This window comes from Megalobrama amblycephala, linkage group LG9, assembly GCF_018812025.1.
Source record: "Megalobrama amblycephala isolate DHTTF-2021 linkage group LG9, ASM1881202v1, whole genome shotgun sequence".
NCBI classification, from domain to species: Eukaryota; Metazoa; Chordata; class Actinopteri; order Cypriniformes; family Xenocyprididae; genus Megalobrama; species Megalobrama amblycephala.
The window spans coordinates 38,374,347-38,390,195 of NC_063052.1; the positions used below are offsets into that span (position 1 = coordinate 38,374,347).

General features: G+C 38.9%; 1 protein-coding gene and 1 long non-coding RNA gene across 2 annotated transcripts; one reads left to right on the forward strand and one right to left on the reverse strand.

The window, feature by feature from the left end:
* Window positions 1-6,531: 6,531 nt before the first annotated feature.
* Window positions 6,532-11,701, reverse strand: med1 (mediator complex subunit 1). Its single transcript, XM_048203101.1, has one exon. The coding sequence runs from the start codon at window positions 10,541-10,543 to the stop codon at window positions 6,743-6,745; it is 3,801 nt and encodes a 1,266-aa protein (XP_048059058.1). The 5' UTR covers window positions 10,544-11,701; the 3' UTR covers window positions 6,532-6,742.
* Window positions 11,702-12,496: 795 nt separating this feature from the next.
* LOC125275824 lies at window positions 12,497-13,554 on the forward strand. The gene is made up of 2 exons (XR_007186520.1): window positions 12,497-13,110; window positions 13,192-13,554. It is a non-coding gene; the product is annotated as an uncharacterized LOC125275824 (long non-coding RNA).
* The last annotated feature ends 2,295 nt before the right edge of the window (window positions 13,555-15,849 follow it).

Consider the following 15,849-nt stretch of genomic DNA (forward strand, 5'->3'; position numbering starts at 1 on the left):
GGCTGGCTGTCTAAGTGGTGTCCGCAGAATAATATAGGTTTCATAGACAATTGGAAAAGCTTTTGGGGCAGACCTGATCTGTTGAAAAGAGATGGTATTCATCCCTCCCGGGATGGTGCTGCTCTTCTATCTAGAAATTTGGCAAATAGTCTTAGAGCTGAAACATGACAAACCAGGGCCCAGATCAGGACGCAGACAAACTGGCTAAACCGACCGTCTGCTAGCCGCCTCACGTCACAGAACTCAGATAATTCACAGCACATAGAAACTCTTTCACCTAGATATTATCACATAGAGACTGTGTCTGTACCTCGAACTAGTAAATACAAAAAACTTCCGAAACCTTTTAAGGGTAAAAATTTAATTGATGTTCAAAAAATGAAAATCACAGATAAATCAGATAAACAAATGATAAAGCTTGGGTTACTGAATATTAGATCTATTTCTTCAAAAGCACTTATTGTAAATGAAATTATCACAGACAATAAACTAGACTTGCTGTGTTTGACAGAAACCTGGCTAAAACCAGACGATTACATTATTTTAAATGAGTCTAGTCCTCAAGGTTATGACTATCGACACAATCCTCGACAGAAAGGCAAAGGGGGAGGTGTTGCTGTAATTTATAGTAATATATTCAGAATCATTCAAAAGAATTTCAAATATAATTCCTTTGAAGTGATGATGCTTTATGTAACATTATGTAAGTTGACATTTGTGCTGGCTACTGTATACAGGCCACCAGGGCACCATACTGACTTTATCAAAGAATTTGCTGATTTTCTATCAGAGTTAGTACTGGCTGCGGATAAAGTCCTTGTTGTTGGTGATTTTAATATCCATGTAGATAATAATAAAGACGCATTTGGATTGGCATTTGCAGACATTTTAAACTCTATTGGAGTTAGACAACACGTGTCAGGACCCACTCATTGTCGTAATCATACCTTAGATCTAATACTGTCGCATGGAATTGATATTGATGCTGTTGAAATTCTACAGCAGAGCGATGATATATCAGATCATTATTTAGTCTCGTGTATTATACAGTTAGCCAAGGCTACAAAACCACCACCCAGCCATAAATATGGTAGAACCATCACTTCTACCACTAAAGATTGCTTTATAAATAATCTCCCCGAGCAGTTTCATCGCCTTAGTATACCTGACAACTTAGAAGAACTCGATGCTGCAACAGAAACTATTGGCTCTCTCTTTTCCAGCACATTAGATGCAGTCGCTCCTTTACGTCTAAAGAAGATTAAGGAAACTAATCCAACGCCGTGGTATGATGAGCACACTCGGGCTCTAAAACGAGCTGTGAGAAAAGCTGAACGTAGTTGGAAGAAAACAAAACTAGAAGTTTTTCGCCTTTCGTGGAAAGAAAAAATGATTGAGTACAGAACGGCTATAAGAAATGCTAGATCTACTTATTTTTCATATCTCTTAATAGAAAACAAACATAGTCCTAGGTATTTATTTGACACAGTGGCTAAATTAACTAGAAACAGAGATTCAACTGCTGACGTTTCCAAAGAGCACAGCAGTAATGACTTTATGAACTTCTTTACTTGCAAGATCGACAATATTAGAGAGAAAATTATAAACATGCAACCGTCTACAGTTTCGCTTCAGACAGTGCACTGTAGTGTCCCTGAGGTAAAACTAGAATCATTCGCCGCTATAGGAGAGGAAGAATTATCTAAACTTATCAAATCATCAAAATCAACAACATATATGTTAGACCCAATGCCGACTAAACTACTGAAAGAAATGCTTCCAGAGGTCGTAGGTCCACTTCTTGATATAATTAATTCATCTTTAACACTAGGATACGTGCCAAAAACTTTTAAGCAGGCTATTATTAAACCTCTTATTAAAAAACCTCAACTAGATCCGAGAGATTTAGTAAATTACAGGCCAATCTCGAATCTACCTTTTCTGTCAAAGATACTAGAAAAGGCAGTTTCAACACAATTGTGCTCCTTTTTAGAAAGAAATGGAATCTGTGAGGATTTCCAGTCAGGATTTAGACCATACCATAGTACTGAGACTGCTCTCGTTAGAGTTACAAACGATCTACTCTTATCATCCGATCGTGGCTGTATTTCTCTATTAGTGTTATTAGATCTCAGTGCTGCTTTTGACACTATCGATCACAACATTCTTTTAAAAAGACTTGAAAACTATATTGGCATTAGTGGAATTGCTTTGGCATGGTTCAAATCTTACCTATCTGACCGTTATCAGTCTGTAGTAGTTAATGAAGAGATGTCGTATCGATCACAAGTTCAATATGGAGTACCACAAGGCTCAGTACTAGGACCGTTGCTTTTCACTCTGTACATGCTGCCCTTAGGAGAGATAATTAGGAAGCATGGTGTTAGTTTTCACTGCTACGCTGACGATACTCAGCTCTATATTTCCTCGCGCCCTGACGAAACCTACAAATTCACAAAACTAACAGAATGCATAGCTGACATTAAAAACTGGATGACAAGAAATTTCTTATTATTAAATTCAGAAAAAACTGATATCCTAATCTTTGGACCAAAAACTTCCTCACGAAAAAACCTTGAATACTCTCTAACACTTGATGGGTGCTCCATTAAATCTTCGTCCTCAGTTAGGAACCTGGGTGTGCTCTTTGATACCAATCTTTCATTTGAAAGTCATGTTTCTAGTATCTGTAAAACCGCCTTCTTCCATCTAAAAAATATATCTAAATTACGACATATGCTCTCAATGACAAATGCGGAACAGTTGGTTCATGCATTCATGACCTCAAGACTAGATTACTGTAACGCTCTACTGGGTGGTTGTTCTGCTCGGCTTTTAAACAGACTACAGTTGGTCCAAAATGCGGCAGCTAGAGTTCTTACTAGAACCAGAAAGTATGACCATATTAGCCCAGTTCTGTCAACATTACATTGGCTCCCTATTAAACATCGTATAGATTTTAAAATCTTGCTACTTACTTATAAAGCTCTAAATGGTTTAGCTCCCCAACATCTAAGCGAGCTCTTGGTGCATTATAGTCCTTCACGTCTATTGCGATCTCAGAATTCAGGCCAGTTGATAATACCCAGAATATCAAAATCAACTGAAGGCGGCAGATCCTTTTCCTATTTAGCACCTAAACTCTGGAACAATCTTCCTAGCATTGTTCGGGAAGCAGACACACTCTGTCAGTTTAAATCTAGACTAAAAACACATCTCTTTGCTCTTGCATACACATAACACATTATCAATACATTAACATTTTTCAAATCCGTTAAAGGATTGTTACGCTGCAATAATTAGGTCGGCCGGAACCGAGAACATTTCCTATAACACTAGATATACCTGTACATCATAATAAGAATGGCATCTACGCTAATATCAGTCTCTCTGCTTATCCTGAGGTTTGCCGGGTGCTGGATCCAGGCCGTATCCAGATCAGATGGAGAACCTGTGTCTGGACCTGACTACAACGTAGCCCAGGAGACAATGGGCCTACAGATCCAGTTCTGGCTGCATCTATAATTCAGATTTTTAATCTCCGTATCCGCTTACATATATTTATATATAATCTATTTTTAATCTCTATAATAAAAATGTATAATTCAGATTTTGATCTCCATATCCATTTACATATATTATATATATCTTCCAAGGGGTTTTTTCCCTCCTAGGATTTTTTTCCCCAGTGTTAGCACGCTGGGTTTTTCTCCTAGGGGTTTTTTTCCACCCCTGGGAGTCAGCCGACATTGTCTTAATGTAGCACCATCTTGTATATGTTACATATTACCACGCTTGCTTGTACAGCTTATTTTTAACCACTTCTCTTTTTTCTGTGCTTCTAATATGTAAAGCTGCTTTGAAACAATTACCAGTTGTAAAAAGCGCTATATAAATAAATTTGACTTGACTTGACAATGCAAGACGTTCCACAGGATGGAAAGGTGACGGGCGGACACCTGAAATGCCACAACCCAATTACATCACCACAGCATGAAAGGTGGGGATTAGTAAAGGCTTTCCCAATGAACAAACACTTGTTCTGAGTTTCTGACCTGACGAGGGAAGAAGAACTGCACGACCAAGGTTATAATCCTGCGGGTAAACCTTTCACCGCATTGACCTTCAAGCAGCCCATCTGCTTCTGCAGAGGACTTTTGCTCCTGACTTGCATAACTCAAGTACCTCCAACCTACAGAAGATCTACGGATCGACCACTATCTGACCTACAGTTCTCTGGATTACACAAAGACCCCCAGCACTCTGCAACTGTTGGAAAGCAATCCAGCCTCTCTCACTGCAAATAGCAGGATACCAGTAGAAGACGTTACCAGTCACCGGACTGATCACCCGACCAAGGGAAATGTAAATATAACCAAACCAAACCTTTTCCCAAAGGCCTTGGCATTAGGTTGTTTCTATGTGAGATTGCTATTTGTGTAGAGACTGTTTATCTAGGGTCAGCATATACACACAGATACATCAGACACGTTATCTGTATTCATAGTAAATGCTTATTTACCATTTCATACCAGCATCCAGAAAAACCACAATTGACTCCCCCATAGACTGAAATCCTAAAATCACTACACGTTCGTGACCTCAAGGCTAGATTACTGTAATGCTCTACTGAGTGGCTGCCCTGCACGCTTAATATCAAACTCCAGCTGGTCCAAAATGCAGCAGCTAGGGTTCTTACTAGAGCCAGGAAGATGACCAAATTAGCGTGGTTCTGTCAACACTGCATTGGCTCCTCATTAAACATCATATACATTTTAAAATCTTGCTAATTACTCACAGGCCTGGTATCACAGACAGGGCTTAGCCTAAACCAGGATTAGGCCTTAGTTCAATTAGGGATAATTTAAGTAGCTTTTATAAACGTGCCTTAGAAAACAACATGACTGGTGTGTATCTTGAGACAAAACAATGGCTCTGACATATTTTAAGATATATCAGTACGAGTTGCTTTTAGTTAACAGCTCAAACATGCATTTTAGTCTAGGACTAGCTTAAGCCTTGTCTGTGAAACCTAGGGACAAAGTACTAAATGGTTTAGCTCCCCAGTACTTAAGTGAGCTCTTAATGCATTATAGTCCTTCACGTCTATTGTGATGTCAAAATTCTGGCCAGTTGATATCTAGAATACCAAAATCAACCGCAGGTGGTAGATCCTTTTCCTATTTAGCACCTAAACTTTTTATTATCACTAACATTTAGATATTTAAACCAAATAAAAAGAACTGACAGTCTGAATGTCTGGCTATGTAAAACTAGGCTGGGCAAGGCATAGCCTTCCCCCAGTTATGGACTAATGTGGAATTTTCTCATTCAAATCACTGCAAAATTTGGCTTGCATTCCTGAACCCAAAGCTGAATGTCTTTTCCCATTTAACACATCAGTCATGGTGCACCATGGTTCATAATAATTCACCTGTTACGAAAGATAAATATTCCAGTTTATATGATTTATGTGATTGACGTGTCCAGTGTGCACAGATTCAAGTAGTTGTCACGTCATGTCAAAAAACACAAACTGTGCAGATCCGTTGAATTGGTTTATTATAAGTGAAACACTTGAGTTTGCTAGACAGTGTGTTAGCCTTATCAATTGCTTACTGATGATGACACATAGCGACAGAGATAAAAGTACCTTTTTTTGAAAGTAGCCTACCTTTACCTGTTGAGAAACACACATGAAAGAGCTGTATTTGTGATGTTTGAGTTGGGGGATGCACAACACATGAAAGGGGCATTTGCAAAACATGCTTTTGTATTTTGTAATTCCTCTAGTGTTGCAGAAACTACATACTTCACCTTTAATGTTGCAGTATTAGTCTGTGTATTGGACATGAAAAAGTGGTATTGAGCCATCCCTACCATCATCATGCTGCAGGCCCAAATAGGCAAGATGCCAAAAGAGCAACAAAAAATTGCCATTGCCATTTATTTCAGTCTTGTAAAACGTAATTTTACAGAAAAGACAATGAAATTAATTCTTGTTACACACATCTTCACCTATTTACTAAAAAAGAAACTTGTAGTGATAAAAGTAAAAAAGTAGAAATATAAAATGTGAAATTAAAAATATACAAATTATCTAAGATTAAAAGACACTAAAAGAATCATGTTTTTGTTAAATCAAGTTTTAGCTAATGTGTTCAGTTAAGCAATAACTCAAATGACAAATTACTTTTTTAAAGTTTGATTTCACGACGTATCTTGCTATATATATATATATATATGTTGTTTTGTTTTCCTTTTCTAATTGGATGCCTTAGCTTTATTTTGCCTTTCGTAAAAAAATAAATAAATAAAATAATAATATATATATATATATACATATATATATATATATATATACATATATATATATATATATATATATATATATATTTTTTTTTTTTTTTTACGAAAGGCAAAATAAAGCTAAGGCATCCAATTAGAAAAGGAAAACAAAACAACATACATAGCTACTAAATATCTATTTAGAGTCTTACACCACAATATTCTATATAATGTTATTTTTTCCCCCAAATAAAAACTGATAACCTGAAGATATTTCTATCAAAATACCAGAACTCTCCCTCTTTGCAATATACGATTTGCAGGAATTAAGTCCACATTAAAAATGGTGAAGGTACAATTATCATGTAATATTTTGATTTCAAATGTAATAAAAAAGGAATTATAGTAAAAGTCAGCTGTATTCATTTGGATCTACAAACTAAAGTCATATTGTTTATTTGAAAGGTTCTAGATTGCCTGTTAAGGCAGAGTCCATGAGGTCATCATCCTCTGTATGCATATACACAGGACTTGGACGTGAGGACCGCTCAGAGCTAAGCAACAGCATTGAAGTTTCTGAAGCTATAGGGGATCTGGACCAGCCATCTGTCTTTGCTGTGTAAGAGGATGGCCCACAAGACATTGCTGACTTTTTCTTTTCTTTATCTCGATCTCTGTCCCTATCCCGCTCTTTCTGCTTCTTCTTCTCTTTTTTATGTTTCTTGTGTTTTTCACTCTGGTTAATGGATATGGAACTCATGTAGTCTTGCATGGGTTGGTGTGGTCTCATAGTTTGGTCATCATCAGAGTTAGGACTGTTCTGATGAGACTTTTCAGCAACTGAACTGCTACCAGACTCGCTCTCACTGTCTGGATTTACAGGCGTGTAGCCAGGAGAACGGCTGTGGCTTGGGGAGCTGCGGTCATGTTTTGGTGTAGAGCCACTAAAAAGGGGTGATGCTTTGTGGCCTGAGTGCTGGGAACGCATGGCACCATCTCCAGAAATTTCTCCAGGTTTCTGAAGGGTTACTTTAGATTTAATACTTGGAGAACCCCCTTCTGGCTTGCTAATAATAATCTTTGCCACACCAGTGCCAGTCACTGCACTACTTTTAGAATCAATCATCTTCTTGTCACCAGAATTGCTGCCTGATCCAGACACCTTGGATTTGCCATCTTTGTCTGTCTTGTCTCGCTTGCTCAGAAAATCACCTCCCTGGGAGGACATACCATGCTTGGAGGATGTAGGACCAGCATTTTGTGGCATTACCCCACCTGCAGTGCCACCACAGCCTTCACCCTCCTCCCCACCAATGCCCCCACTACCTACACTCTTCAGTTTGTCAATGACTGCGGTAAGAGATGGCTTTTTGTTTCGGCTTGGGGACTTTCCCTTTGCATTAGGGTTACTTACACTGCCACCACCTCCTCCACCACTGCAACTCCCACCACTGTTCCCATACTGTGAATGACCACTTGAAGAAAAGGGCATGGAGCCAGATGATGAGGAGGAGCTTGCAGAGGAAGTAGATGTAGAAGTGCTTGTGGATGAGCTACTGCCTAACTGTTTTTGAGTACCCATTCCACCACTTGAAGAGGACTTGGACCCTCCTGATCCTCCACTACCTGAGCCAATAGGGGATTTAGCCTTAGATGAGGGTGGGGTTCCAGGCACCTGGCCTTGTTGAAGTTTCATTGGAGAGGACAGCTTGTCTGAACTTCCAGAACGAGAGTGTGAGGGTGATATGTTGGGCTTGATGTTGGGATTCATGAGTGAGCCAGGAGGCTTACCACCTTGGGGCTTATTTTTGTTTCCACTTCCTGTTCCACTGCTGCTACCACTGACTGAGCCTGACAAACCGTGCTTTGTTATGGGAGAGGAGGATTGCTTGCCTGTGCCCATTCCCATGGAAGATCCTTTGGATTGAGAAGGCATACCACTTCCAAGACCTGCAATGCTTGATGGTTTGGGAATATTGCCTTGCCCAGCAGATCCTTCAAGTTTACTACTTTTTATCTTCCCTGAAGAAGAGGAAGAGTGGGAATGGTGACTTTTGCTATTGCTTGTGCCACCTGTACTACCAGTGCTTCCACTTGTTGAGCTACTTGATGTGTAGCCTCCATGAGATGACGTTTTTCCTCCAGTTAAAGTCCTGGGTATCTGTATAGTGATTTTTGGGATTGGTGGAGTAGCACCTCCTGGTGGGGTCTGAGACCTGCCTGAGCTCCCAGGGGACTTAGATCCACCCGCATTTACCAATCCTCCGGAAGTGGCACTCCCAGAAGGAGGAGTGTAAGGTCGACCCCCTGAGCTGTGTGAAGGTGACTTGCCATCTGGATCCAGCTTTTTGCGTTTTGATGTTTTGTCTTTTGATTTGCCCTCACTTGAAGGAGTACGACTGCGTTTTACCTGCTTCATTTCAGAAGAGCATACACTCCCCATTCCTATTCCAGAATTTCCTCCTCCATGATCTTCCTTTGCCCTCATCTGCTGCTGTTTAACCTTTGTATCACCACTTTTAAAATCATTACCAGCTACCACAATGCCCATCATGAGTGGACTTTGGCCCCCACCAGTATGAGAAGGGTGTGAGTCTGCCATATCTGATGCTGGACCCAGTATTGGCTTTCCTCCAGCACCATTTCCAACAAAAATACCCATTTCAAAAGGGTCTTTCAATGAAGTCTCTGGAGTATTTTGGCCGTGTGAGGCAGGATTTTGTGGTGTGCCTGTAGGAGTATTCTGCTGACTTCCTCCACTAAAACTTTTAACCAGTTCAAGATCTGGGTCAGGGCTGGGGGAGCTATCTTCAAAATAGGTCTGTGAAAAGCTTCCCTGTCCAGATAAAAGCTCTGGGTTGAAGTCTGTGTCTGGGAAGAAATTAGTTGAGGAAGAATCACTATTGGGTGTTGCTGCAGTAGCAGCTTCTGCAATCAAGTCTGCTGCATCAGTAAAGGGATTTTCATTGCTATTTGCATTAAACAGGTCTGCCTCAAACACTGTGCTACCTTGGCCTGAACTGGAAGAATCCCGGAGTGGAGTTCCCATGGAACCTCCTTCTTCACCGGCCATGAGGTGTTGGCCATGACTGCTATTGCTTCCTTTGTTGGCCTGGTCAGGAATATCAGAGAGAATATCATTGATATCAGGCCCAATACTGTCAGAGCTGGAGAGGCGGACCATACAGGGTATGGATCCTTGTGGCTGAGACTGGACTTGTGTCTGTGGTTGGACATGACAGTGTGGGTGGTATGGCATTCCAGGACCTGAAGGAGGTGTCCCACACTGACTTGGAGCTGGAGTGATACTATGAGGAGTGTCAAGTCCATCACCCGGAAGACTAACATCAAAAATGGGGTTCTGGGAGGCATCAACGTCCATAGAGAAAAGCTCTCGGTGGAAATCGTCTTCAGAGTGGTGTGTGTGATGATGCTGTTGGGTCATGCCTCCCACTTGCTGCTGCAATTGTTGCTTCATGCTCATTCCGCCACCTGCTCCCATTACTCCTTTATCAGAGCCTCTTGGACGCTTTTTCTTGCCCTTGGTACCAGGGCAAGACTGCCCTTGGCTATCTGTCCGTGGGGACCCAGATGAGTTCTGTCTTTCTAGAGGGCTACTGCTGTACAAGGCAGCAAAATCTTGTGAGGGATTATCTTTCAGTAGGTTCATCAGCATAGGGTGGTTTTTGGTGTTGCTTGCCGGTGAGGTGGTTGTTGGTGGGGTCTGGTGGGGCTGAGATGGCTGGGGAGTAGGACTGGACCCAACACTGCCTGTTATCTGCAGAAGACTGGTTAGGATTGGATTTTGAGTGACTTTGTTAAAGTCATCTGAACCATGGCTCTGAGATTGTTGATGTTGTTGTTGCATTGCTTGTTGCTGGCCTCCAACCTGTCCCATGGTGTCCATACATGAGCCTCCCTGACCAGTACGACCCATGTTGAAAAGTGAGGTGATTGGGCCTTGGAAAGAACCACTTCCTCCTACACCCACAACACTGCTGCTTCCTGCAGTGTTGGTCCCACTGCTTAAACCAGGAAGACCCATTGGGTTGGTCCCATCTGGCCCTGTACCCATTCCCATGTAACCTGGGCTACCAGTTGGGGGCAAGTTCTTCTTCACCATAATTTCAACAGTTTCAGCAATAAGGGACAATGCTGGAGTGTCTGCCTGAATGGTCTCTGCCTTGCGTCGGATGGCGCGCATAGTCACAGGAATGGACATGCATCTAGGGAGGGAAAAATAGATGCAACACATAAGTTTTTATGACTCAGCATAAAATACACATTATTAAGACCACAACTTTCACTACTTTCCAGTAAGTAGTCATTGAGTATATACTTTGTCCAAAGCAACTTACAGTTCACTATTAATGGAGGAGTTTATGACAACTTGTGTATTACACCTTGTGTGATGCAAACCTACAACCTCTGAGTTACCAAAATATTTTCCACCATAAAAGCCATACTGATTCTCTAGATAGAGAAGTGGATTTCAGTAAGACCTCCAGTATGGTCCCAAGGCTATAAATAAATGAAAGAGGTACTGATGCTTTACAATACATATATTACTTATGCCAAATAACACATAGAAGATGGAGTAAAACAATGCTAATATATGGTAAACGTTACTGAAAACACAACATCTTTCAAAAATATTGGAACCCTTGGTAAATTTGAACAAAACAGAATGTAAAAATTAGCTTTTTCTGTTTCTTCTCTTAGTCTTAATTCAAAATATTCACACAAATCTAACCTTTATTATATGAAGAAAAACAATGTGTGAAAATTACTGACATGTTACACATTGCAACAAGTAAAAATCTGGAAAAAAGTACATTCCCATACATATGGCATATTTTTAAGTTCACCTTACTGCTTATAAGTGGTAGACCATAACCTTCTGTTTCACTGGCCTCTAGATATGAGGTGACACACAGGCCAAATTCCTATAGTCATCCATTACTATGAGAAAGACCTGAGAGACAGAATTGATGCATTTTTTTGCAAGTTTTTGCACTGCACAAATCAGGAAATGGCAATAAGAAAATAGTTTTGGGGTTGAAATGCCCATTAATACTATCTGGGCAATAATGAAGAACTTTAAATAAAGTGAAGATGAGCATGGTTTGACAAACAATCTGTAAGGATTTAATTTATTGAAAGTTTTTTATTGATTTATTGAAAGTTGGAGAACTGCAGATGTTAGTTGGGTCCAGGGCTTGATATTAACTTTTCTGCTCACCAGCCACTGGCTAGTGGTTTTCCAAAGTTACTAGCCACTCAGAATTTTCACTGGCCACAATTTTGATGTTGGGAAATTACATTTTATATGATTAGAGTTGACTTTGACATGCTAAAATTGCTTGATTTGGAGTCATTTTACTTGATTAGCTAGATTTAAAACCCTTTCAAACTTTCAAATGCAGATTGACCACCAAAATCAAGACTAAGCCTACATGGTATATCAGCTGGTATGTACGGGTGGGCAAGGGGTGGGTAATATGACCATAACATGATAAATTATATATTTGTATAAATTGTATTTGTTAGGCTATATAAAAAGAGCAAAGAAGCAAATTAGCAAATTACAAATACAATAGTAAATTAAATAGCCTAAACTATTTTTTTTCAGACACAGTACGTTTATTTAACATTTATTTAACATTGTTTGTTGTTTGATTAACATTAATGACAGACAGGTATTTAATTGGGCTCCTGAATGCATGTATGTAATATACTGACACATATCCATTTTTTACCAACCTGTTTACGTACACTTAAGCCATAACTGACTGTATTCACGCGAGATACTCCACACGATGGACATTTTGACATCTGTGTGTGCGCATGTATTTGACTATTCAGGCGTGTGTCATTCAATGCGATCCAATGTGATCGGATTATAATTTTGTGTTACGACAGTGCTATTTTGATGCTGTTCATTTTATTTAAACAATTTATTTTGATTCAACACCATTGTATCAGTTACCTGGTTTAAATGTGATTGATTCATTTTAAACTGACTTGAAACGGTTACTCTTTGACTTAACTTGATGTTTTCATATTGAAATAACATGTTTCAATCAAGTAACCCAACCAGGACTTAATCAAACAGGACTTTGCAAAGGGCCTGAACTGTGAGTAAATTTTTAAATGAAGTGTTATTTAAAGCATTTTTTAGCAAAATGAGAAAACAGAGTGTCTTTTTAATGTTTACTGTTCTATTATTTTGTTTTTTAAAGGTTTCTGTTATGTCAATGGTTTTGGGGTTAACATTGTGGTGAAGTGTTGCTGGGGTTGAGGACCTGCTAACAAGAATTCATATCAATTTAATAATAAAGTGATTACTATGGTAGTGCTCTGGGTAGTGTTTCCCAAAAGCATGGCAAGCCTAAGTTGATCCTAGCTATATTGGTGGCAATGGCTCTACAATCAACTTGGGCTTATCACACAATGAATTTTATGTAAATCACAGGAATAAACAAGAAGCATTAATTGTAGGATTATTTGCATAAATCAATTTAAATTCAAATCTAATTGAAACAACATGATAGATATTCATTAAACTACCAAAACCATAAATGAATAAGACATTAACTAGTTGATGTTGTAACAGTTCTGAAAAGCTGTTTCATGTTGTATGGTGTAATGCTTCTCCCCACCTCAAGGGGGATCTAGGGAGGTTTCTGAAGGAAAGGCTATCCTTTTAAGAGAGACGAGTAAGACTGTTTAGAGAGGTACTGGCATGGCTTTGAGTGTTTGCTCAACTTGGTGATGCATGAGACCCTATTATGAGGAACCTCTGTGGTTCTACAGCTCAGTGTAAGTTTTGTATATATTTTCTAACTCTTTGTTTTCTGTGTTCAATTGCATATTTTGATTTTTGTTTGCATATTTGTTCAGAGGGTTGTCTTTCGGCCTCATTCATCAAACAAGGACACTTCATCTGGACTATGTGATCTTTTCTACACTTTTGATTATTTGGACTGACGTTTGGTAATGGTTTGGGACACTGTATATTGAACTTTTGTAGATTTCCTGTGAACTATCGGAATGTGGTAAGATACTCACTTCTTACCTGACTATGTGGGAATTCTGAGAAATGGACTTTATTCCTGATTGAACTCAACATGTGGTTGGGCTGAAATGCTCTAACAAGATGTGAATTTTCTTGTCTTTGAATGTAATGTTTTGTTGATATTGTTGCTGTTTGGGGGTGTCTACTCTTTAAACCTTTAAATATATTCTTCTCTGCTCTTGGATGAATGGATCCCCTTCATTTGTACATGTGAAAAAATTTAGAGTGTTACAATGTGACAAGGCAGAATTTTGTTGAATTAAAGTGCATTACCACAATAAGACAATACAAACATTTTGATTAAACTAGTTGCAAAAAAGTTATATGGACATATTAAAATCATGTTTAATCTACAAATGTATATTGTGTTCATATAAAATATTCAATGCAATCCAAGTAAACTTGATTTGATTAGATGCATAATGGATGCTACGATTAAATCATGTTCATTCAACAATTTATTTTTTTTGACTAAGCTTGGCTACCTTTGATTAGGCTGTAGGCTGAAATTATATTCAATCCACAAAAGTGGCTAGTAGGAGTGGCTGTCTTACCCGCCACAGCTGAAATCTACCCCCATTTGACGGGTTGGCGGGTGTTAATGTCAAGCCCTGCTTGGGTCTTAGAGTCAGAAACGAACTTAAAAGAATCATTTGTTTATGATTCAGACTATACTGGTCTGTTTGGGTACTTATGCATTTGTATTGAAAATTGTAGATAATTTTTTATCAGTTTTAACACAAATAAAATGAGCAGACACCAACCAGTGTAACCATGTAAGTTGTGAATTTATTTTTTGTTTTGAAAATGAAAAATAGAATACACTCTTTGATTATTTGAAAAGAAATAGCCATTTTTAAATCTGTTTTCTTTTGTTTATTTATTTTGTTTATAAATTAAAAATGCACATGGATATAAATTGAGTTAGAACTTGAATATTTGATTTGCATGTACAGGTGGAAATGTATTCGAAGTGTATTCATGCTGTGATGCATTTCTCCTCTGTTTCAGTCACATACAGTGCTGAGCATAAATGAGTATACCCCCTTTGAAAAGTTACATTTTAAACAATATCTAAATGAACACAAAAACAATTTCCAAAATTTTGTCAAGACTAAATTTTATATAACATCTGTTTAACTTATAACATGAAAGTAAGGTCAATAATATAACTTAGAGAACAAAACTTTCAGTTATACTCAAATTAGTGCAATGCAAAAATGAATAAACCCCATTGAAAGTCTCTGGAGCAAAGCTAAATTTTAGACAACAAATGTCTAATTTAACAAGAATTCAACCACATGTGAGTCTAATTATTCATTACACAGGTGTCCAGCAGACAGTTTACTATAAAAGGGTGTTAGAAAACCTTCCCATTTCATGCTGTCAGCAATGGCACCACATGGAAGAGAAATGTCACAAGACCTGAGAAAGAAAATCATTTCTTTACACCAGAAAGGTGAAGTCTACAAGAAGATCAGCAAAGCTTTACTTATCAGTCAGAATACTGTAGCAAAACTGGTACAAAAAATTTAAAAAGATGGAACTACAACCATCTCACAGAGATGTCCTGGTCGTCCACGGAAGTTTACACCTCAACAAGAGCGTCTTCTGATGAGAAGGTTGAAGGCATTGCAAGTTCACTGCAGTTATCTAAAGAAGTAGAAAGCCAAACTGCGGTGACTATTTCCCATGACACAATACAGCGTACACTGCAAAGGAATGGCGTGCATGGGTGCCGTCCACAAAAGAAGCCTCTCCTAAAGCCCAGGCACAAAAAAGCCCACCTAGAGCCAATGCTGACAAAGATGAAGACTACTGGGACTCTGTACTCTGGAATGATGAGACCAAGATAAATGTTTTTGGACTGATGGCTTCAAAACTCTATGGCGTCGCAAAGGTGAGGAATACAAAGAAAAATGCGTGGTGCCTACAGTGAAACATGTAGGCACATCTCTGGCCACTGTTGGATTTCTGAAGAAGAACTGGGTGAAAGTGATTCAGTGGCTCCTGATCTGAACCCAATCGAACATCCATGGGAAATTCTGAAGAGATAAGTTGAGCATCACTCTCCATCCAGCATCCAGTCTCTAAAAGAGGTCATTCTTGAAGAATGAAAAAAGATTGATGTTGCAAAATGTCGCCAATTTGTTCATTCCATGCCTAGAAGGCATGGTGCTGTCATTAAAAATCATGGAGGCCATAGAAACTACTAGATGTAGTAGTTTTTGTTGTGGGGTGTACTCATTTTTGCATCACCCTAATTTGAGTAAAACTGAAACATAAACAGATGTTATATTAAGCTTAGTCTTGTCAACATTTTGGAAATTGTTTTTGTGTTCATTGAGATATTGTTTAAAATGTTACTTTTCAAAGGGGGTGTAGTTTATGCTGAGCATTGTAAATCAGAGTAAGAGTTCAACACAAAATGGCTTGTGTTGGAAATGCAGAGTATGCCAGTCATACAGACCCACCAGAATGCA

Coding starts and splice junctions, on each gene's coding strand:
- med1 (XM_048203101.1), bottom strand. CDS start 10,543: ATGTGTTGCATCTATTTTTCCCTCCCTAGATGCATGTCCATTCCTGTG.